This window comes from Vigna angularis, chromosome 7 (genome assembly GCF_016808095.1).
Source record: "Vigna angularis cultivar LongXiaoDou No.4 chromosome 7, ASM1680809v1, whole genome shotgun sequence".
NCBI classification, from domain to species: domain Eukaryota; kingdom Viridiplantae; phylum Streptophyta; class Magnoliopsida; order Fabales; family Fabaceae; genus Vigna; species Vigna angularis.
The window spans coordinates 7,201,563-7,226,690 of NC_068976.1; the positions used below are offsets into that span (position 1 = coordinate 7,201,563).

The window sequence follows — 25,128 nt, forward strand, 5'->3', positions numbered from 1 at the left end:
TCAATCTGAAGTTGATGAAGGATGACTCTGAGAAGGATGCAGATCATCGGTTCACTATGTTTCATTTGTAATAGCAGACCTGATTTAGCTTTCTATGTGGGAGTGATTAGCAGGTTTATGAGCAAACCAAAGGAATCTCATATGCAGGATGCAAAGTGGGTGTTACGGTACATCAAAGGCATAGTGGACTGTGGGGTGTTATTCCCTACTGGAAGATAGAAAACTGTAGAGGAGATAACAGGTTACACAGACTCAAATTATGGAGGTGATCCAATTGAGAGAAAGAGCACTTCAGATTATATCTTCATGTTGAATAATGCTTCAATTTCTTGGTGCTCTAAAAAGCAATCGGTGGTGACACTCTCAAGTTGTGAAGTTGAGTATATAGTAGGGAGTTTTGCTGCGTGTCAAGGCGTGTGGATCAAAGAGCTGATGGAAGAGTTGAAGGTGACTATGAAGAAGCCAATTCAGTTGAAGATTAATAATGTTTCAGCAACCAACTTTTCCAAGAATCCCATTAGCCATGGAAGGAGTAAACATATAGAAGTTAAATTTCATTTCCTAAGGGACATGGTAAATAAGGGCATAGTTGTTTTAGCCCACTGAGGTGCAGTTGGCTGATCTGTTTACCAAGCCTTTGAAGATTGAAGGGTTTGATATGTTGAAAGAAATCATAGAAGTTGTTTCTCTTAAGTATTTGACTTAGGGGGAAGTATTAGATAGTATAAGTCAGCTTTTAATGGCCAGCTGTCAATATAACAACTGCACACCTGTTTTTCTTTGCTCTGTATAAAAATATTTGTAAACAATATAGAATTGGATATACATATAATAAAATTTTCATTTCTCTCTACCTCTGCTATTTCTTTCGGTGCATTATCTTCTTCATTACTCCAACAGAACTGGTATCAGAGCCAGGTTCAGGTCTGGTGACCGGACTCAATCGAGAAGTCCCTCCATGATTAGGTGAAGCCTTGTCAAGTGGCTAGTGGTAGATAGTCAGATGAATCATGAGAGGTGAAGAGCAAGAGATGCTCAGTGTTGTGTGACCATAGATCGTGAAAGATGGCAAAGAAATGCTATGTGTTGACCATGGCTTACTCGAGGATAAGAAAAGACTTCCACTGTAGGGGAGGTAGAAGAACCATAGTCATTTGTTTGAGGGGAGGATGTTAGGAACAAATAAAGTCCCACATCGAATAAAATAAGAGATGAACATGGGTTTATATACACATAAGATACCTTCATTGGTAAGAGGCCTTTTGGAGTGGTACCAAAAGCAAATTTGTGAGGGTTTGACCCAAAACGGACAATATCTTACCAGTGTGGAGATCTATGTGTATGTGTGTGTGTTATCCCTCCCTACAATTATCACTCCATATTTTTCTTTTTTTTCCTCTTCCATAAGATGCTTTGCCTATATTGTATTTTCATCGTTTCTAAGCTTGATAGGAAGAATATTCTTTTGTAGGTGCATCAATGGTTTCATATATGAACTTTGTTACTTTAAAATATGGGTGTCCAAAAACTAAGAGGAATTTTTGATGATGATGAGTTATGGAGAAAGAGATTAAACTCTGAAAAATACTTGGAATATTAAAAACATTTTGCAGGGAGAAAAATGCATTGAAGTCTTGGAAATATCTTGGATGTCAAAAACAATGAAGACTTGGAAAATTGTGTTTGGAGTCTTCAAAATATGTTATGCTTTTGTATTAGTTAAGTGTAAGAGAGAGTTTAAATGTAGAAGACAATTGCAACGTAATTACTTCATAAATATCTTAACAATTCTTAAAATTCTCGCACAAAACGTGTCTTCTTAGAATAATCGATTATTCCTATCAATAATCGATTAATAGGGTAATATTGTTTTCTAATCTTGAATTCTTTGGAATAATCAATTATTTCAAGTGATAATAGATTATGCATACCTAATTTTGAAATGAGATTATTCTGAAATGGGTCAAAGCACATTTTTCTTCTATAAATCAAATAGAGCTCTATGTTTCAAGAGTATAGAAGTTAGATTGCGAAAATTAGCTTTGTGAGAAGCTTTGGTTAAACTAATTTTGAAATAGTGTCTTTTAAGTTTCATCAAGAGTTTTCTTGGTGATAAGGTGCAATTGTTGTTATTGTTTAAAAGTTTGGTTTATCCCTTGAAGTTTGTTAAGGAATTCAAGAGAGTTGGTTTCATTTCTTGTGGTATTTCAAGGAAGGTGTCTTCATCCTTTATGGTTTTAAGAGAGTTGGTTTCATTTATTGTGATATTTCAAGGAGAATGTCTTCATCCCTTATGATTATTTAAGGGATGTGAGTTTCATCTCTTGAGATTTCAAGAGATATAATTTATCATTCTTTATGAGTATTTGCAAAGAAGATTTGTTTTTATTTTGACTATGATTTTATATGTTTCACTTGTAATTAATGGTTGTAATATTAAAAGATAATAATTAAAGATCACTTTGTTTGAAATGGTTGCAATTCAATGTAGGATTTGTTTTTTTATTTGAACCAATATAAAATGTTTGAGTGTGACTTGCTCTATGTCTTATTCTCTATATTCAGTGTTTTAGAAAGATTAATTTTTTACATACTCGCTAGAATTCTAATACTGTGATATTCTTTAAAATTTATTAAAACAAAGTTTTAAATAGATGAAAAGTTGTGAAAAGCTAAAAGTTTAATTTTAAATCAATTAACAGTGATTTTGTTTAATCTCCTCTTTTATTCAAAGAAACTGAAGTTATTTTTTGCACTTAAGGAAGTGATACAAATGATAATTGTTTGAGTAAAAATCAAAATGAAAAAAGAGGAGTTGTGCGATTTTCACTAAGATGACGGTATGTGTTGATTCCTCATTCATGATGAAAGAAATTAAAACAAGAAGCGGACAAGAAACAAAAAAGAAAAGGAAGAACGAGAAAAAATTAAACAATTGATTTATCACAAAATACAATTTATTTTTATCAAGAATTATGTTATTTTTTTTCTGTTTTGTCACATGTATTCTTTAACCTGTTAAATCATGTACTAATCTCAATTATAGTTATATGATTATTATTGATGGAATGAGTTTTTACAGACCAAACAGTTAAACAAATATCCTATTCTTATAGTTAGATATATTAGCATCTAAAGAGTAACAGGTAAAGAATATTTAGAGACACTAGAGGTGTGAATCATGTAATGATCATATAAAGATGGGAGTCTACTGTTTAAAGAGTAGCATCTAATTACGTTGTCATTAGCAGATATAAAAAGTTGGATAGGTGAATCGTTTGTTGGTATGTGGAGACGCTGGACATATTATATGTATGATAATATGTTAATCGGCCAGATAAATGAATATTGTCTTAGAGTGTATAAATCATAAAATATTAATTATAAAAAATTAATATATTAGTTTTAAAAGATCCTATTCTTATTATAGATACTTACTACAACCTAGAACAATATGTCTAGTTAATACACCAATTTCTTATATAACTAAATTAATATATTAGTTTTTTTAAAAACAAAAACCGAATTTCAATCCGACAAATTATATTCATTTTTTTCTTAAAAAAAAAATTAGTGGCACTAATATATAAGTTTCAAAGATTTATTATGTAACACCCATGTTAGCAACATAAACTAATAAAATAAGACATTTATTAATAACATCCAAAATAAAAATAAAAAATATAGAAAATTGTTATTATAATTATTTCAAAATATAACTATAGTAACATGAAACTACAGTACAATAAGAACGATAAGAGTTTTCTTCAAAATTCTAGAAAAAAGAAAAAAGCAACCTAATATTGAGATGACAACAACACAACCCTATTGAGTAGATAAACTCTTGTTTCCTCATCTCCTCACACTGATAAAAGTGATCATTGCAAAAAATAAAAACCGTACAGACTGAACAACACAGAAAAAAAGGTAAGTTAATGTTGAAAAGAGTTTTGATAAATAAATATAGAAATAAACACCATACAACACCCATTCATAAAAAAACCTATCACATATGACGACTCATTCTAGACTCAAATATCGAGATAAAGCATTGATGCGAAATCTTGGGTGGTCGTGCATTTGTAGTGGCCTCTTCTACTTTATAGAATCATTGCCAATGAGTTTCACCCAACCACACACAAGGTTAGTTCATTAACATCTTTGGCCAAGATAAAATCCCTAGACTAGAACCTCCTACACCTCTCACCACATACCACATTCTACTCTACCTAAGATTGAATAATTATTAGAGTGACAAAGATAACCTCCAACGTTTGGACTCCACATCAATGCTTACGCTACTAAAACACCATCATAGAATCTTTCCACAAGATCCATGGAATTATGTGAAACACATATACCACACTCATAGTGATGGCATAGGCTCTTCCAAGCTATATGACTCAAGCCAAGGGGAGACTCCCAAATAGGTGGTGGTTTGCGGAAGCTTGATGGTGGTGAAAATATGGTACACATATGGTGGTTTTGATGTGATGAAATGGTGACTCCTCCTCCAAGCTATATAACTCAAGCAAGAGAGATATACTATGGTGGTCTTTGGGGCTCTCAAGATATGTTGGGTCAACTCATAAGGAAGGATGGCTAGAAGAAACCTATAAGGAGTGTTCTAGCCTTGGTGACCTAAGTTAAGTAGTATGTCACAAATTTAGCCTTGGTGACCTAAGTTAATTAGTATGTCAAGATACAAAGGTGAATTTACATTAAGGGGAGACACCTCTATTTATAGGCTTAAGTGTCTCCAAATTGTAAAAACAAAACTCTAAAAACCTGAACTTGGCTAGCTTGGAGACCAAGGTAAAAATCATCTCCATTAGGAGGAAGACATGTGACCACTAACATAGGAGAATCCTCTCCATTTATAGATTGACGCATCGTCATTACCTACGAGAAATCCTCTCTATTGATAGCATGACACATGACCACTATCTCCCAAAGGTGGGACACCCTTCTCCCTTGCTTACCAAGGCAAAGACGAAACATTGACTCATGGGGTCAACTGTAGAATATGTGTCTCTCTTGGGTCAACAACAAGTGTTGACCTTTGTTGACTCAAGTTTACCAAAACCGTACACTACTTAGCCTATTATAAAAGACCCAAAAAGAAAATCCTATACTACTTGGCCCATGATACAAGGTTTAAAATAAATCTAATCTACCAAGAACTCATTAATGGCTCATGATGGTAAGAGCTTAGATCGACCTTCCATTATTGACTCCAACTCTTCTTGAGTATGCCTGACCATGGTTAAGGGGTATGTCATCACATAACCAATAATAAATTCATCATCATCATCATAATATTATACATGAATATCCACCATAAACTCATAAACATTCATAAAATACATTACGATTTATATATCAAACAACCATGGGATAACAAAACTCAAACATGTATTCTAGCACTCATGAGTGGTGCCCAACACTAGGCTTCTTGTAGAAGGTGACGCTTATTGGTAGTCCTGGTGTTCAACAACATAGATAGTTAACATGCAAAGAAAGACAAAAATAGATCAATGAGAGAAGCAGAAACTTAACTTAATCTATCTGAGAAACCGATTGGATGGAAGTGGAGAGCTCGTTTCAAGGATAAACAAGAAATGAGAATTCCTAAAGAGAAGTTAGAGAACTCTAAAAAAGTGGATTGTAGAGAGATAATATATTTTAAAATAATAAAATCTGTTCATAACAAAATTGTTTATATTAATTTTTTTTAATATTAAAATGGTTAAGTCTCATTATTTTTAAATAATTATCACTTTTAAAATATCATTTTCTAGGTCTTTACATACCGTAATAAATTGAAAAAATCATATTCAAAATTTAAAGAAAAAAGACACATAAAAAAGGAGAGTGTGAAAAAAAATGAATGAAAGTTACTTTTATTTTTTGAGAGAAAAGGAATGAAAGTCCTTTTTGGAAGAGAAAAGGCAAAATGAAAAGAAGAAAAAAAATGATTACATTTATTTATAGAAAAGCACATTATTAATAAAGTAAAACAAGGATGAGACTAGTGAAAGTGAAAGTCCTCTTTTCAAAGATTGTCCTCAAACTTGAGGACATGCTTTTTGGTGAACGAGGTCCATATGATTTGCTAGGCCACACGTACTTTATATGCTCTTCAATTGATTCATACAATGCATGCTCAAGATATCTCTTTGGCAGGTTGTGACCATAACCCAAAGCTTACGTGCAAAGTTCTTAATTATGCCCACCCACTGCTTCCTCATTCATACCATATTCAGAATAAATTAAATTATCATTATTAGTTAATATATGTGGTTGGGTGGTGACTAGTGAATAGTGATGCTCCATATGTAAATTCTTCAATAATACTTTGCATTATTAAGAGAATAAAACTATGATACATAGGAGACAAGGTGGTGGTTACATCCATTACCCACCCATATTATATGTTATTTTCTTCATGTGGTGGGTAAGATCTAACAAATCCATATCAAGTTTTCTTCGGTTCAAACATAAAAAAATTTATGAAAATTGTAAGCTCATTAAATATATGATTAAATTACAATATGTAAATATATTTTGTAAAGTTTACAATTTATATTTTAAGATTTATTTCTATTGTTAATTATCGAGTTTCATTTATTTTCATGTTGGTTTCTTAAACAAAAGTGTTACAATATTTGTGGGAAATGGGGATATGCATGACTCCATTTTTATGGAAAAAGAAAACTATGTAGTTAGATATTTATATTTATTACGTGTGCACATGTAATGTAGACAGTTTTTTTTTTTCACATCGCTTAGTTTAATTTTGTAGGTAAGCCTAAACTATCTAATGAGAACCAAAACTAATTCTTTGAAATGATGATATGTCTTTGGAAGAATTAAAACCAACACTATTGTATTCTTTCCTTTAAAAAAATGTATTAAAATATATTTTAATTTAAAATGGGCTTGGTTTTACGGGACACAAGGAAGCTCCGTCAGCCCCAATTCACTTTATGTTGCTCAAAATAGACCAACACCACCGCGGCGTAATATGAAAAATATTTTTAGAAATTTTATTGGGTTTCAAAAAACTTAATTCAAGAGGGAATATTTAATGCACTACTGTAAGTTACTCACAAAGGTGTTTAAAAATTATCTAAACTTTAATTTTAAGAATGTATTGAATTCACATTTTAAATTAAAATTTTTCATGAGAAACAATAGCATTCTTATCTTTCTTAAATAAGGGGTAATTTTCAAAGAATAAGTAAAACCAAGTATGGTACAATTACTAAAAAAAATGTAAAAATGAAAGGAAACTAGGGAAGAATAAAGAAAAATGTGTTCAAGATAGTGTATTTCTACAAAATTTCTATTTCTTTTTATCAATTTTAATGGACGGTCTTTAAGATATCTCATTCCAACTAAATTAGTGTGCATTATAATTATTAGTCTATAAAATATTATGATCTTATCGGAATCTTGAACGTGGATTTGTAAACAGGTGTTAAGATCGTAACCGTGACTTGAAAGCTCTTTTTGGTTGGAATGTAATTTCTTGTTGGTCAAAGGGAGAGATCTGGCTCAAGTCAGTAAGAGAGTTTAATATTTTTATAAATATATTGAGTATGAGTAATTATTAAGTGAGTATTCATTGAAAAATACTAGTTGTATTTATAGGATTAACATAGACCATGAGCCTATATTTCCATTGAAATAATACTTACCTCGAGCATATAATAACAATGTAGTTAATAATAACATAATGATACCTTATTATAAACAATAACCATAATACCAAACTATTGAGATTAGTTATGATATATGGATATTACCACAATAGACGTAGGTTTGGGCTGCTCTAGAATGAAGAGACTTAATGAGCCTTGTTGAGTTGTGCTCTTTAGTATGTTTATTGGTTGGGTAGAAACATAAGCTCCCTTAGTCTTGGGAGTTTGATTTGGCATACATCATCGTGTCTGATCACTTGTTCTGATCTTGGCCAGCTTGTATAGTTTGTAGGTGGATTGATTATTCCGTTGAGCTTGCTGTAGATTGGCCCTCCAACCGAGTTCTTATGTGGATTGGACCCACAGTCGAGCTTCGCAGGTGGATTGACCCTCTGGCCGCGCTTGTATGAGGATTGGCCCTCTAGCCGAACTTTGCAAGTAGATTAACCCTTTGGCCGAGCTTGTATGTAGATTGGCCCTCTGGCCGAACTTCGTTGGTAGATTGGCCCTCTATCCAAGCTTGTATAGGATTAGCCCTCCGTTCGAGCTTTGCAAGTAGATTGGACCTTCGACCAAACTCATATGTGGATTGGCTCTTCAACATAGCTTGTTCGAAAGTTGCTTTGTAAGAATAGTCCTTCCAACTTGTGTTGTGGACTTTAAGGAAGTTTTATGCCAAGTTGTAGGGCAAACTTTGTTAGGTTCTATAAACTTTAGATTGTCTTTTCTTCGTGTGGCCAACTTTAGGGAGGCTTTGCTTAGATGTTATAGACTTTAGGCGAGCTTCGCTTTTGATGCGGCTGACTTTGTTCAGTGCTGCTAGTTTGGGTAGGTCTGACCAAGCTGATGATGATGTTAACTTGCTTTTATACTGTTACTTCACTTCTAGCAATCCTTGTTGCTCTGAGTCCTCAGTGTGCTTGTCCTCGTGTTTCTTATCTTTTCTTTTGAATTCATTTGTTGTCGAAGGAAGTGAAGGTGGTTGAGGTGAAGGTCGTGTCGAGCATCTTGGCCTGCTTGTAAGACTTGGAATTGGTACAAAGTTCCAACTGTGTTGTCCAGGTTTGCAAGCCTTAAGGCTAATGTTGGTCGTTTGGGTTAAGGAGAGTGTCAACTTCCTAACTGGTGAGCTAGCGGCCTATGTTAAGAGTTTAGAGAAAGAGACAAGCCGCCTTCTTTAGTTCCGCTTTGGACTTGGGGTAGCATACAACTCGTGTACTCTAGGGTGATAAGGCTAGGGATTGTTTTACCAAGACTCCATGATGGGCGCCAAATGATCTTATCGGGATCAGATCCTGGTGGTGGCTTGAAAGCTCTTACTAGTTGGAATGGAGTTCCTCGTTGCTCAAAGGGGAGGGAGATCTAGCGGCAAAAGAATATATGACGCTCAAGTGAGTAAGAGAGTTTAGGATTTTATGAATATAATGAGTATCGGTGATTATTAAGTAAGTATTCCTTAGGGAATACTATTTGTATTTATAGAATCAACATAGATCGTGGGCCTATGTTTCCATTAAAATAATACTTATCTCCAGCATGTGATAACAATATAGTTAATAATAACATAATGATACCTCATCATAAATAATAACTATAATACTAAACTGCCGAGATTAATTATGATACGTGGATATTGTCTTAATAGACATAGATTTGTATGGTTTCATATTAAAGATTCTTAATAGACCTTGTTGAGCTATACTCTTTAGTATGTCTATTGAATTAGATAGAAACATATTTCATCTACTTTAATACAACTGTGCTGAGGAAACCCAATTACAATTTGACTTATAAATATAAAGAATCATCTATAATTTAAAAAGTAGAAGCTTATTGTTTAAACTTTTTTTAATAGTTGAAGCAATTGAATTTTAATTTTGTGAAGTTTTGGATTTCATACTAGTCAAGAAAAAGAAAGTGATTCTATAATTCATTTAATTTCATTTATCTAGGGTACATGCTACATTGAAAACTAACCTTGCACACCTTTAAAAGCATTGTGCAGAAGGGTGAAAGGAACAAAAGAGGCCTATGTTACATGATATAATAATAGTACTAATTATCTTATATATATTCCCTCACACAAAAACAAACCTAAACTAAAGCACTCCAAACGGCTCCATCCCCTTCACCACACTTTGAGTGCACATATTTTATCTTCTCCACGGACTTGCATATTCCACTGCAGCTCCAGTCAAAGGATGCAACACATATGTTACCTGCTTGTGCCTTCCACTCACAGTCTGCACAAACATTTGGTTAGGAATAACGTGTCATGGGAAGAAGACACCAAGTTGGTGTCACATATTCTAAGAATTTCCACATGTCATACCTGGAGGAGTTCCACAGCACATGCTGCGCTCATCTATGTGCTCAACTTCTAGACCTATGAACCATGCACCAAGTGACACATCTTCATTGGCATATTTGTGCAATATTGGCCTGCAATCACAGTTAGGATCACCCTTTAAACTTGGACTCATCCATGAACTACAATAGAAAACTCCTTTTAACTACTTTTTAAAAAACATATTTTAAACATAACTCAACCTCCACAAAACCGGTTTGTAAAATAATTTTACATCCATATATACATATATATATATTCTAAATTAACTTTATCTTTAATCAATGTTAGACTTCCAACACTGACAACAAACAACAAATATCCAACAAATAACAAACATCGTTAGTATAAATTTTTCAAATGACTCTAATACTATCTTAAGAAATAAATTTTAAACCTAACTTTACTCTACTAAACCGGTTTATAAGATAAGGTTTGTACCTACTTGTAAATTTGTTTTATTTGTAAATTTGTTTTATCTTTAGTTTAGTTGAGTGGAATCTCCAACACTGGAAAATGTTTCAAAGTATATGGTGAATCTAGTGAGTGTCAAAGGTGAAAAAAGTTAATCTTAAACATACACCCATGCATAAATGGTCCTTTTTTGTTAAATCTATCACTGCTTGTCCATGTTGTATACTATAGATTAACCCCTCTTGTACCGTCAACTAAAATGTGGCTTGGTGTTGAATGAAAAACTGTATCCATACTGGTTAATGGAAATGTAGGTGGCTAGATCCTTAGAGATTGCGTATATCTGTCCAGTTGCATGTCGGAAGTATTTGTTACCCTCTTCTCCAAACTTCCAAAACTCAGGTTCATGATACTTAACATCCCTAGAGAAAGAAACAAGATCAGATAACACAGAGCCACAACAAGGAGAATTGAAAAACATAAGTCAAGTGGAATTACTTTCGTGAAAGAACAGGTCCAGATTTCATACATCCAATGTACACCCTGGGTTTTGAACGATGACGAGTAAGGGTTGTTGCAAGTACACCTACATGGCAGCAGTTGTTAGCACAAACCTTTCCTGTGAAGGGAATGGGGTGGAGGAAACAAAAGCATGGAAACACAAGAAAAATGTCGAGTATTGAGACATCATATACCTAAATTGACATGGACATCATCATCCACTTTGACAAAGAAATCAGCATCCCATTTTGCAACTGCAGTAGAAAAGAAAATTTTTGTCTTTGCAGACAATTCATGATACCCTTCAACATGTTCCTACAAAATGAATTAACAATATCATAATCCTGATGGATTATCAGGATTTATCTCAAAAACAGATCCAGTGATATGAGTTACCAGGCGAAGGAAATCTTTGTGCTGAGCTTCTTCTGAATCAATAGCTCGATCAAGAATGCTGTTAGAAGTTGCACTGAGACAACCATGACAAAATCATTCATGTAAGTTCCGTTAAGGGTAACTGTGTGTCACTTTTAAACATGTATCTATTTTCAATCAGAGTAATAAAAAAAGCATGCCTATGGTAACTTCAGAATTTACTCTTTTGTGATGTCAAGAATCTTCTATGAGCTTGATCATCTCAACATGAGATTGAGTGATTGACAAATACATAAAGTAAAGGATTACAGAAAATTCTACTGCAATTTGTAATTCTGTCACCAATGGTTCTTCTACAAGGTAAGGGTTAAAAATGAAGTTCTACGTGACAAATTTTGTGGCTCATTTTAGAATCTACCGGTCAGATAACTGTGTAATGGAGATAACTGTCACATAAAACAGGAAAAATCTTTCGGTGCTATCATATCAACAAATAGTATATGAAGGTGTTTCACATGACAAAGGAAACTTCACATGACTTTACATTTTAAGAAATTATGCATAAAGCCATTAATTCATTTGCTGACCTTAGTTACTTTAGACATTATTGTAACTCTCCCCTGATTCACACCATACTTTATTTTGATGATAATTTCACCTTACTAGCACAATCAGAATCTTACAAGAAATAACCTGTGACCAATCATGAATCTGATGATAATTCCCTTCTCTTGTTCCAGTTGAAGAAGCTGCTGCCCTGACCAAAGGGAGAAGCCAAAACCACAACTTATCAGAAATGAGTGCATCACCATTTAGATTAGATTAAAACAATTTCCATTCATAGATACCTTGTGGCATCCAAGTCTCTCTGACAGAATCACGCCGCTTCCTGCTACTGAAAGCAGTGTTTATGCCAATCACTAGAAACATCTTCTTCCTTGAAGGGTCTTCAATGGAGGATCCTGTGGCCAAGGTGTTAGCCGAACCATCTGAGATTTCAGATTCTCTGCCACTCCTTGCCACTGCTAGCTCCATCTGAAGGATGGAAATTTGCTTGTCCAGAGATCTGACACCGCTCCAGAAAAACATAAACACCAATCATTCAAAGAACACTTCAATTGCAAATTGCAAAAGGAAACAAATCTAACCACAACTAAAAACATGTTCCTCTCAGCACTCACTGAATGGCCTCATGGGTTTTGTACACTTCACTCATTACATCCTTATCCTGCACAGGTTGCACGTGACACATTCAAAACACCACCACAAATTTAAAAAACATAGAACGTAATGTAAAAAACATCAGCAAATGGAACTGAAGAGATCACTGGGAGTGAACCATAAAAACATGCCTTTTTAGTGGCACAATCCCCTGTCACCACTTGCAGTTCTTGGTCGCGTCGATGATTTGACATAAGCACCCCATTAGACTCAGGTGCCTCCCACATCCTGCGAAGTAAACAACGTTGTCGTTATTGAGTTCAATCATTAACATGAGCAATAAAAATTTGAACTTGGGAAAACAAAGCGCCAATTCACAGACTCAAGTTTCGAACTTCAGTATTTCAGTTTAACAAAATAAAATAAACAGGACCAGTGAACAGAGAAGAATCGAATAAAAATTGTGTGAAGAAAAAAGTTAAGACGATCAAGATATAGTGACCTGGTTGTTATGATCATTCCAAGAATGAAGGAAAATACAGAGAAAATTGGAACCCATTTTACAGAGATTTTGGCGGAACCACGAGTCTTCATATTGATTCTGTGTTCTGTGTTTATGTCCGAGAACTACAACTTCAAATACACTCTTTTTATTTAACAGTTTGATTTGTGGATATTTAGGGTTTAGGGTTTAGGGTTTAGGAACTTCAGTATTTCAGTTTAACAAAATAAAATAAACAGGACCAGTGAACAGAGAAGAATCGAATAAAAATTGTGTGAAGAAAAAAGTTAAGACGATCAAGATATAGTGACCTGGTTGTTATGATCATTCCAAGAATGAAGGAAAATACAGAGAAAATTGGAACCCATTTTACAGAGATTTTGGCGGAACCACGAGTCTTCATATTGATTCTGTGTTCTGTGTTTATGTCCGAGAACTACAACTTCAAATACACTCTTTTTATTTAACAGTTTGATTTGTGGATATTTATATGAGAATACATCAAGAACTAAAAAAACGAGGACAACAATAGTCAACTATTTGAAATTTTTGAGTGGAATATTTTATGAAAATGTTAGAATTTCAAAAGTTAATTAATGTTTTGTTGGATTGATAAGAGAGAAGCAATTGTCATTTTTAAAATCATTTTTCCATTCCTCTCCCACCAAGCTGTCTATTAATGCTATTTTATTAATCTTTTCTACCAATTTCAAGAAACTGAACTACTTAGTATAATAATTTAACTATTCAACTTTTAAAAATTGAACTTATATAATTAATTAATAACTCTACTTGTCTCTAAAAACATATTTTGATATATATATATATATATATCAATATTTTTACACTATTCACTTAGTTTTTTATACATTTATTAGAGAATTATACTTAATTATCCAATATATATATATATATATATATATATATATATATATATATATATATATATGAGTCAATATTTTTACACTATTCACTTAGTTTTTTATACATTTATTATAGAATTGTACTTAATTATCCAATATTTCTTCAGTTTTGATATTTGGGCTTAATTTGATCAATAATTCTTATTTTAATTAATTTGAATTATCTGAGACTAATTATTTACATTATTAATTGTAGGGAATTATTTGAAATATTATTTTGGGACTTCAAGAGGGCAAGAATGTCAACAACCACTCTCCACATAAGCGTTTTAGATTTAATTCATGTGTAAATTCGTTTTTAGTGTATTTTTGGACAGATTTGAACCATTGAGCCATTTTTAAATCAAAATACTAAAAGCCCAATTTTGGGCTCACCTAGGACTAGGGGTTTTAGGACCCAAAGGGGGGAAAACATCCCTCACTCTCTCATTTACATTTCCTAAGCTTTGGACAACAAGGACGAGCTCCCCCAATTTGGGGTTTTAGGTTTTTCATTTACAATTTGATGCACTTTCAATTCCAGTAATGCAATTTCGTTTTCTTCTCTTTGCTATTTCGATTCTGCACCTTTAATTTCCCTTTCATTGTCGCATTTCAATTTTCGTTTCCAATCTCATTTTCATTTGCGTTTTTATTTGCGTTTTCATTTGCGTTTTCAAGATGAATTTCGTTTGCTACAATGAGTTCTTTAATTTCGTTTTAATGGAAGAGTGAATCTGTTTGGGTTGGTGATTATGGATATTGCTTTGCATCCTTGAGATTTCTGGATTGTGTTGATGGAGTTGTTCTTGCTTTGCATGAGGTCAATTCAGTTTGTGTTTGCAATTGGGCATACGCTTAGTTGCCTAATTGATGTTTGATTTTCGCTTAGTTAATTGGACTGTGGGTGCAGATTTGATTGAATTCGTGCAACTTGTTTGGTTAATTTCACATTTTTGAAGATCGGATCAACCTTCACTTAATTGGTTAATTCGTGTTTGATTTAGGGCGAGAGTAGTGTTTAATTATGTTAATCCATGATTGGAAGCACAACAATTGATGTAAACACCAACCTGTTTTGAATCTTTGTTGAATTCAAGTTTTAATTTAGTTCGTTTTCATTCACATAAACACCTTCAAACACCCCCCACCAAGTGTTCGACTTAATTCTTGAACCACTGTTTGGTCATTGAGAGATGATCTAAGAGTCACTTCCTAGTCTATACTACACTTAATTACATATTAAATTTGATTCGGGTACGACCTCGATCAACTATGTATTCATTGCAATTATTTCATGGTTAGTATTATTTTGAAATCTAACAAATTTTTAAACACATATACCGGTGTTGCTTATATGTTAATAATATTGAATATTTGTAATATAAAGAAAATACTAACCATTTGAACATGACACCCAAAGTAGAATATATATATATATATATATATATATATATATATATATATATATATATATATATATATATATATATATATATATATATACACGTATATATATATATAATTGTATTATATTTTATAATTGTTTTCTCATACCCATATTTTTATTTTTTTATTTTTATAAATATATTTGGTTTTATTAATTTACAAAATAATTACCTATTCTTAATACAATTTAATAAAATTTAGTTTTTTTAAAATATATAATAATTTTAGTATAAATTTAATAATATTATTTTATTTTAATAATTATTATAGTTAACTTTTTAAAGAACTTTAAAAACAATTATTTATTTATTTATCCATATTTTATAATCTAAAAGATAACTCGAATATGTATTACTTTTTTATGTTGTTGAAAAATAAAAAAAAGAGCGAAGCAAGTAAAAGTTTCAAACCAAATTAAAATATAATTCAGAATTTAAAACAGTTAACTAAACTTTTAATAGAAAAAGTTTAGTTTTTTTAAATTGAACTAAAAAACAGTATAATTCAGTTTTCATAGTACAAAATAGTATAGATTATCCATAGTTTACGGTAACCAAAGTAATTATGCTTAGCCTTAAATTTATATGTAGTTTAAGTCCATAAATTAATTCTCACTATGGTTTTTTTAGTGTCATTGCAAAGGATTGAGATCTCGAGAATGGATTTGTAGATAGGGATTGAGATTTTAGTGGTGATTTGAAAACTTTTGTTAGTTGAAATTGAATATGTTGTTGTTCAAAGTAGGAAGATCAACTTGTAAAAGATTTTCTAGCGTTCAAGTCAATAAGAGAGTCTATGATTATTTTTTTAATATAGTGAGTATGAGTAATTATGAAGTGAGTATTCCTTAGACGATACTAATTGTATTTACATGATCAACATCGATCGTGAGTCTATGTTCCTATTAAAATAATACGTACCTCAAGCATATAATAATAATGTAGTTAATAATAACATAATAATATTCCATCATAAATAATAACCATAATACCAAAATGTCGATATTAGTTATGATATGTGGATATTGATTAAATAAACGTAGGTTTGGGTTGATCCAAGATGATGAGGCTTAATGAGTCTTGTTGGGTTATGCTCTTTAGTATATCTATTGGGTTGGGTAGGAACATAAGGCCCCTAGTGTCGAGAGTTTTGATTTGGTTTATGTGATCATGACTGATCTTTGGTCGATCTTGAGCCGACTGGTATAGTTTAAAAATGGATTGGTCATTCGACATAGGTCGTTGTGCATTGGCCCTTTGGCAAAGCTTCGGATGTGGATTGACCCTTTGGTCGAGCTCTTATGTGGCTTGACCCTTTTCGCAAGTGGATTAGCCCTCTAGCCGAGCTCTCAAGTGGATTGACCTTCTGACCGAGCTCTAGCTGAGCTTCATAGGTGGATTGGCCCTCCGACTATGCTTGTTTGTGTATTGGCCCTCCAGCCAAGCTCGTTTATAGATTGGCCCTTCGGCTGAACTTGTTCGAAAACTGTTGTGTAAGGATAACCCTTCCAACTTGTGTTTTGGACTTTAGGAAATTTTTATGCTAGGCTACCAGCTTGGGTAAACTATGTTAGGTGTTGCAGGCTTTAGGTGAGTTTCACTTTTATGCGACCAACTTTAGGCAGGTTTTGTTGGGTGTTGCTACAGGTTAGGGTGAGTTAATGATTATTTTAACTTTTTTCTATCTTGGATTTCTTTATCGTTACTTCTCTCTAAGCAATCCTCTTCGCTCTTTGAGTCCTCTCTGAGCTTGTCCCCGTGTTTCATGTCTTCTTTTTTGAATTCGCCCATTGTCGAAGGAAGTAAAGGTGGCCTAGGTGAAGGTTAGGTGGGACATCCTGGTCGATTTGTGTACTAAGGTCGGTGAGAGCTAACAAAAAGAGACCTGGAATTAGTACCAAGTTTCAACTATTTTATTCAAGTTTGTCAGCCTTGAGGCTCGATGCTGCTCGTCTAGGTTAAGGAGAGTATCATGCTCCTAATTGGCGGGCTGACGACCTATGCTTAGAGTTTGAAGAAAGAGGTGGGTTGCCTTCTTTAGTCTCAGTTTAGACTTAGGGTAATGGTTAAGTTATGTACTCTGGTTTTGGAATGCTAATTTGCTCTTGGGCCGAGTTGTTATTTGCTCCTATACTCTGGTCGAGTTACCCATATACTAGAATGTTGAGTTGCTCCTCTACTTAGTCACTAGAAATGCTAAAATGTTTTTGGTGCTTGGGCAGTGGAATGTCGAGTTGTTCCTTTTCTTAGGCATTGAATTGTTTTTTGTACTCGGGCACTAGGTTGTCGAGATGTTCTTGTGCTTAGGTATTAAGACGTTGAGCTTATCTTGTACTCGATTGAATGAATTGTGTTCTTTTACTCTAATAACTCAATGTTTCTTCTATTTTGTCTAAGTGACTTGATGTCTCACCTTGCTTGGAGGGATTTTTGGTTGGTTACTTGGTGAAGTAACTCGATTTTCTTAGTGAAGTTGCACGGTGCCTCACTTGGAGGTCTTTCTTATGAAAGTTTCTCGAAGTAGCACGATTTACTTGTTGATGTAGCTCGATGTCTCACATGGAGGGCTAGTGGTGCCTAAAGAGCTTTTGGTGCCTTGTTTTGAGGGCTTGCGATGACTCGTTTAGAGGGTTTTTGGTGCCTCACATGGAGGAATTTTAGTATCGTCTAAGTAAATTGGGTGTCACCTTGGTGATCTTTTTCTCATTGCCACCTCTATAGACTTTTCTCGTTGCCACCTTCATGGATTTTTCTCGTTGCCACCTCCGTGGATTTTTCTTGTTGCCAACTCCGTGGTCTTTTATCGTTGCCACCTTCATGGAATTTTCTCATTGCTACCTTTGTGGACTTTTCTTATTGCCACCTTTGTAGACTTTTCTAATTGCCATCTCCGTGGATTTTTCTTGTTGCCACCTTTGTGGACTTTTCTCGTCTCCACCTTCGTGATCATTTCTTGTTGCTACTTCCGTAGACTTTTGTCGTTTCCACCTTTGTGGACTTTTCTTGTTGCCACCTCTATAGACTTTTCTCGTTTTCATTTAGTAACTCAGTTGCCTCGTTTGAGGGCTTATTGTGCCATGTTTGTGGGTTTTATTTGCTGTCAGAGTAGGCTTTCTAGTTGTCCTTGTGTGTCTGCAAGAGGAGCCTAGGGAAGTAAATTCCCATTGTGTTGGTTGTCTTTCTTTCTCTTGCAAGTCTTTATTGTTATCGTTAGCATAAAGAAGTAGAAACAAATAACTATACAAAATGAATGATCCCAAGTAAAGGTTTTGGGAATATAATGATGTTTGTCTTTGTGTCGTCTTAGGAATTCTATCAGTAGACATTTTTCTCCATGCTTATCTACTTTTGATGTTTGTCTTAGGTTGACCTCAATTAGGTTTTTTCTTTATAACCAGACTTTATTCATACTAGGTGTACCTTCTGCACAGTTCTTTCTTGGATTCGAGTATTGCAATGTTGAATTGTAATCTACTACCATAGGCGGGTACTAGAACACTAAGGTATTCTCGTACATGGAGTCTGGACAACCGAGTTTCTACTATACTCGATCATTGGGAAGTCAAGCTTCTACTGCACTCGGTCACTAGAAGACCGATCTTATATTATACTTAGCCACTAAAACACAAAGTTGTTTTTGTACTCATTGAAGTCTTCTTATACTCAGGTATTGAAATCCTAAGTTTTTCCTATATTGGGTTGTTGACTTACTCTTGTGGTAGATATCATCATGCCGAGTCTTTTTTTTGTACTCTTGGCATTGGTAAGTCGTTTTACTTTTTTGGTGCTTAGGCACTATAATGCTAGGCTTCTTTTGTACTCGGACACTGAAACACCGAGTTGCACTTGCACTTTAGTGGATTAAGATTGTGTATCGATTAGTTGGAAATGGTGACAGTGATAACTCTTGGACGATATTACTCGTGGTTATGAAAACGGTTGGCATAACTCCTTATGGTAGTGAAGGTTTGTGTGCAACTTGATTGTTGTGGTTATGCTCATGGCAACAACCTCCGTTTGAAGGGTGTGTTCCTACGGTCAATGACTTAATGTTTTGCTCTTGTAGGTTATGGGACCTGACCATCCTTTCACGTCAGTGAGGTGGACTTTATGGTTGTTGCAATGATTAAGTTGTTCCCGGTGATTGTGTCTTAGGTTGTTACTCTCGAAATAACAAAAATGAAATGAGTCGAGCTTTTACCGTCAAGCACGTGTGGGTCGAGCTTCATGTGGGCGAGCCTTGCATCCTTTGATGGCCAAGCTTCGTGGCCAATCTTTATTCTTTATTGGTTGAGCATTGCGACAGAACTTTATTCTCTATTGGCCGAGCTTCATGACTAACCTTTATCCTTTGTCGGTTGAGCTTCGTAGTTGAGATTTATTCTCTGTTGGCCGAGCTTTGAGGCCGAGGTTGTCATCTTATAACACTTGGTTGTAGAACTTTGTTATTAATGGAGGCGCTACAATCGCTTTGTTATAGGGTGTCTTACCACTGTGTGAGTATGACATGTTCGGGTGTGCTTTATAGACAATTTTCTTTGTGTTGAGAATGCTCTTTTTCCCGATTGACTCGCCTGTCGAGGTTTTTGGTGGTGTGCTCAGGAAGTCTAATGTCCTTCCCGCTTTACCCTTTTGCTAAGATGCTTAGTATATCTCAGAATTTCCCAACTCTCCATCTCGGAAGGGGCTATGATGTCTATTGCGATATTATCTTGAGTGGTAGGACCGTCTATGAGTCTCCTTAGTCATGCACCAAGTTGATTTGTTTTGAGCTCTTCGAGGATTTTTGCCGAGTAGATCGACTACCACTCACTTGGCTCTTGCCGGTTTGTCCGCTTTTTGTGATGTTCTCTAGAATCGTGGGACTCCACTGATTTTGCATTTTGGTCTAGGTTACGATATTTGTGCCAACGAGGCTCTCATTGGAAGTGGTGGTCGTTCACAACTTTCTCTCATTCTGTGACAGGCTAACTAGCTTTGTTCTCTCCAAGTCCAACGTTGAGGAGATCAGTCTTGGTTAGAGTGGCGGGAGCGTTCATGAGTCTCTCCCATTTTGTGCCAAGTTGACCTGCTCTGGTGTTGAGGAGAACAATCTCAGCTTCTACTGGAATCTTGCTGAGCTTATGGGTTGTGTCTTGTTAAGGAATTACAAGGGTCGTGCATTGTGTCTGAAGTTTCTGGAGTTCGTGTAGATTAGCTTGTTGTTGAGCCTACATGGATTCCAACTCGGTGTCATATTGCTTGCGCTTTTTGTTATGCTATTATATGAGCTTTTGCATTTGCTGCTTTAGGGTCGCCACCTGGTTAACTTCCATCTCATGGGCGAGTTAAGCAGTCCTTCGTGTGGTGACCATGTGGAGGTGAGGTCAAGGGAGAGTTTTATTGGGGCCTCACGGTGAGCACCAAATGATCTTAGTGGGATCTTGAACGTGAATTTGCATACATGAGGCAAGATCCTAGCGGTGGCTTGAAAGCTCTTGTTGGTCAAAATTGAATCCCTTATTATTCAGAGGGAGAAGATCCACCTGAAAAGACTCTCTATCGCTTAAGTCAGTAAAGGAGTTTATGATCTTTTAATATAGTGAATATAAGTAATTATGAAGTAAGTATTCCTTAAAGAATACTAGTTATATTTATATGGATCGTAGATTCATATTCTTATTAAAATAATATTTATTTAAAGCATATAATAACATTGTTATCAATAATAACATAATGATATCTCATCATAAATAATAACTATAATATCAAACTGTCGAAATTAGTTATAATATATATATATATATATATATATATTTTGTTTAAATAAACGTAGGTTTTGGACTAATGAAAATAAAGAAACTTAATAAACTTGGTTGAATCATATTCTTTAATATGTATATTGAATCAAATAGAAAACTAATACAGCCTAGTTAGTATTCTTTTTATAACTAATGCAATTTAAGATTTTTTATACAAAAATAAGAGTAAAAGTCTAGTCCAACTTCGTTTAAATCATAAGTACTTTACATACCTTTATCCAAAATTTTGCTTTAACAACGTCAAACCCACATTTTTATAATTTTAAATTCAACTTTTTACACTTTCATTTTTTATTAAATAGATTATAATTATATATATATATAAAATAATAACATTATAATTAAATAAAAAATATTATTAATTTTATTATATAAAATTAAATTAATCAGTATAATTAAATTACAATTTAATATTAAACACAACGAATAATATTTTAAAATAAATAAAAATTCTAAATTTTTTGTGTTGATTCTTTATTGTTCGTGAATATTTTCATAATACCACCACATTTGGACAGTTATTTTTTCTTAAGGTGATCTTATTTATATCATATATATATATATATATATATATATATATATATATATATATATATTAATGACAGAAGATCTTACACAAATCCCACATCTTAGTTTTAAGATTTTCACTTTCCCGTAACACATGTTGCTTATACTAAGTTTTATACAATACTCACGTCCTCACTACCGTATCACATTATTACATTAATATGCTCTAATAATTTTCTTTATACACTAACCATTGTTAAGATATGAAAATGGTTTGAGAGATTTATAAATAAAGTACATAAATTTTTAAAAATGGTTAATTTGGTTAGTGTGAGACCCTTGATAATTAGCAATGATAATTTCTGTCACATTACCATTAATGCACGCCACTTCAATGCTCAGCCATTAAAACCCTCTCCCTAATTTGAAACTCCACTGCCAAGTGTCACAAATAGGGGAATTCTGAAAATGCTAGTGGAAGGCAGGTGTCCGTGTATCAGAGGACGTCCGCTTGACTTGGGAAGAAAACCAATTTCTGAAAAATCTTCTTCCCACTCTCTGCATGCACGAACGCCACCTGTCACGTTAGAAGTTTCTGAAATCAGAAGTGGGAGTGCAGGTGTCAGCTTGGGAGACGCTCGTCCGTTTTGACGTGGAATCAACAAAACTGAGTTTTGAAAAACTCTCTCTCTCTCACCTGCACGCACATTTCATCTCCCTCTGAACCTAACCCTTCATTTTCTCCACCTTCTCTCTAGAACTCCCAACTTCTCTCTACTGTAAATCTCACGCCTCTCCTCCGATCACATTTCAGAACCGTAGGAAAGTTCTCGGAGACGCGGACGTTATTTTGGACCGAACAGAATTAGGATCTAAGCTGGTAAGTCCTCTCCTCCAGTCGTTGTCCATTAGGTTTCATGCGAAACCATGTTCTGGGTTCATGCATGGGTGAAATCTGAGTTATGTTTGATTCTGGTGTATAGATTAAGTGAAAGTTAGTAAGTGGACCTTGGAGTAGAACGCTGTTAAAGGACGCACCATACCCCTGCTTTAGGACATTTCACATATTGATCCGGGTAAGGGAAGCTTATATGTTTAATTTATACTTGTATGTTGTATGATCTGGTTTGCATGTATGAAAAGTATGATGAGTGAGCTGTTATGAACGATCACTGTTATGGAATATGATTTTGATTTGGTTGAACTGCATGTTGTTTTGATACGTATGAAAAATGGATTATTACTGTAATGAATGAGTTATTAATGTGATGAATTCCATAAAGTTTGTAAAGTAATATTGGATGTGAAGTTATAAAGTATGAATCATATGAAAAATGTTAAAGTTAAGATAGTTGAAAAATCTGGATATGATAATTCTCCCTATGATAAATTACGCTCGTCACCGTACGGTCTTATACCGTTCGTGTTTCCTGGAAATAACTTAGAATGAAATTCTTTCATTTCGAAAGAATTCTGTTCGAGAACGAGCGTCCCCATTTTAAATGTCTGAGCGTTCGGTTCAGCTTAGCTGTATATAAATACCTTAACTTTAAAATACGTAACGTTTGGTTTTATACCGAACGTTCGTTCTAAATAGCGCTCGGTTTTAAACCAAGCGTTCGTCTTAAATAGCGCTCGGTCTTATACCAAGCGTTCGTCCTAAAGAGCGCTCGGTCTTATACCAAGCGTTCGTCATGATTGGTTTTCGGTCATTTACCTAGCGTTCGCTTTGATGTAGTGTTCGGTCTTAAACCGAACGCTCGTCCTTATCTTTGATTCCTTAACGCAAGTAAATAGCGTTCGTCCAAAATACTTAGTAAATGAATATTGGCGCGTTCGGTCATTGACTGGCAGTCGACCCCTTTTAAACAAAAAGTTCTCAATGTAGTTAAGTATTTTTCTTGAGGTATCTTCGTCCAAGTTGAGTCAACCTGACCTCTTGGTACTTAAATTATTATGAAAATGGTCTTATTACTCTGGAGTCTTCCTGATTGTTATTGAGTTCTTCTAAATCTGGCTTTTTACGTTCGTCCTCTTCCTTCAGAAAGTTGAACGTTCGTGCTTTTAAGAAAGTGGAACATAGAATGAAAATGTTATGAATATGAAATATTAAGACGTGTGAACACTATATTACATGATTATACGATTATGGAATTTGAACGAGCGTTCCAGGGAGGAACGTCTTATATATGTTGGATATTAAATTGGTAAAGTATGACTGTGGCTATTGCTAATGCTGGCTTGGTCCATCCTGATATTCCGTGATACTCATCTTCATGTAGAGGAGAGTAGTCATGTGTGGGAATGGCAGGAGGTTCTATTCCTTAGGGGTACTTTGGATAGAGCTAACCTCGAGTGGCAGCTGTTGAGTGTATCCAGTTACTACATCACTCGGGTGCAAGGACGCCTGTAGCTACACGGTTCATACAGTCCGGATGGTCGTCATACACACACACACACACACACACACATATATATATATATATATATATATAGATACTACATGATGTTATATGTTAAACTATGTGTTTGTGTGGAATGAAATGTTTTATTGTATGTGTTGATGTATAACTTAAACTATATAAGCTTACCCTTTCGTTTTCCTTGTGTTGTCCTGCTGTCTATGTACGTTCGTCTTGTCTTGCAATGATCATCCGTGTGGATGTGAGCAGAAGGCGAGGCCACCCTAGAGGATGTGATCGAAGAAGAAAACTTGGTTGAAGTGGAAGTGAAAGCGGAGCAGTAGGACGTCCGTCTTTCGTTTTGATTAGAGCGCTCGTAGATGTTAGGTTGTAAATGTTAGCTTATTTGGACGTTCGGTTAATTCTTTTGTAAAACCGTTAGTTCTAGTTTACTTTCCTGTTTCTGTGTTACGCTCGGTATTTTTGTATCCAAGCCGTTCGACTTTTGAACCTTGAGCTCTGTTATTTATATAAAGACTGCATTGATTTACTGTTAATTGTAATTAATTCTGATCTATGGTAATTACTATATTTTGGGATGTTACAGTTAGTGTTCAGTTAAACTATACTGCAATATTTTCCCAAAACTATTCTTAAAATATTAATGTGTATGGTAATAGAATAATAACAATGATGTTTTAATAGTTAAAACTAAAAAAACCCTTCTAGATCCCAATATTTATATGAGAGAAGAAAAATAGAAGCAATTCATTTAATTTATTATTTATAAAAAAAAATCACAACTAGTTATTAATTTAATTTATTAAGAAAAAGGAGAAAAAAGAAAAATCGAAATTTCTATTGAATTTTTGGTTAATATATTAAAGTGAGTGTATACTAGAGATACATACAAGAACAACTCTAGAAGCTCATCATATAATTTGTACTAAAAAGAGTGAGTAGCAGATGTAACCTTGTCTCCCAAAGGCAAACATTTGAAGGGAAAATTTACAATGATGATAAAGAAAGGAGCAGTAAGAATCCTTTGTTTTTATTATTTAC

General features: G+C 34.2%; 1 protein-coding gene and 2 long non-coding RNA genes across 8 annotated transcripts; 2 read left to right on the top strand and 1 right to left on the bottom strand.

Annotated features, from left to right (window-relative positions):
* Positions 1-9,614: 9,614 nt before the first annotated feature.
* On the bottom strand, positions 9,615-13,464 carry LOC108337214 (beta-1,3-galactosyltransferase 7). 2 transcript variants are annotated; one of them, XM_052881106.1, is made up of 11 exons: positions 13,007-13,464; positions 12,696-12,792; positions 12,525-12,571; positions 12,192-12,418; positions 12,037-12,100; positions 11,365-11,437; positions 11,163-11,283; positions 10,966-11,053; positions 10,764-10,889; positions 10,039-10,148; positions 9,615-9,949 (listed from the first exon to the last, which is right to left on the bottom strand). In XM_052881106.1, the coding sequence occupies exons 1-11, from the start codon at positions 13,096-13,098 to the stop codon at positions 9,801-9,803; spliced, it is 1,194 nt and encodes a 397-aa protein (XP_052737066.1). In that variant the 5' UTR covers positions 13,099-13,464; the 3' UTR covers positions 9,615-9,800. The 2 variants fall into 2 exon arrangements, with proteins under 2 accessions (XP_052737066.1, XP_017429176.1); XM_017573687.2 differs by having other exon boundaries at positions 12,192-12,409; positions 13,007-13,463.
* Positions 13,465-15,744: 2,280 nt separating this feature from the next.
* On the top strand, positions 15,745-21,061 carry LOC108338247 (uncharacterized). Of its 5 annotated transcripts, none has more exons than XR_008250389.1 (3): positions 15,753-17,009; positions 17,156-19,023; positions 19,423-21,061. It is a non-coding gene; the product is annotated as an uncharacterized LOC108338247 (long non-coding RNA). The 5 variants fall into 5 exon arrangements; XR_008250388.1 differs by having other exon boundaries at positions 15,754-16,849; positions 16,940-19,023; XR_008250386.1 differs by having other exon boundaries at positions 15,745-19,322.
* Positions 21,062-21,747: 686 nt separating this feature from the next.
* On the top strand, positions 21,748-24,623 carry LOC128197708 (uncharacterized). Its single transcript, XR_008250391.1, has 2 exons — positions 21,748-22,740; positions 24,337-24,623. It is a non-coding gene; the product is annotated as an uncharacterized LOC128197708 (long non-coding RNA).
* Positions 24,624-25,128: the final 505 nt, after the last annotated feature.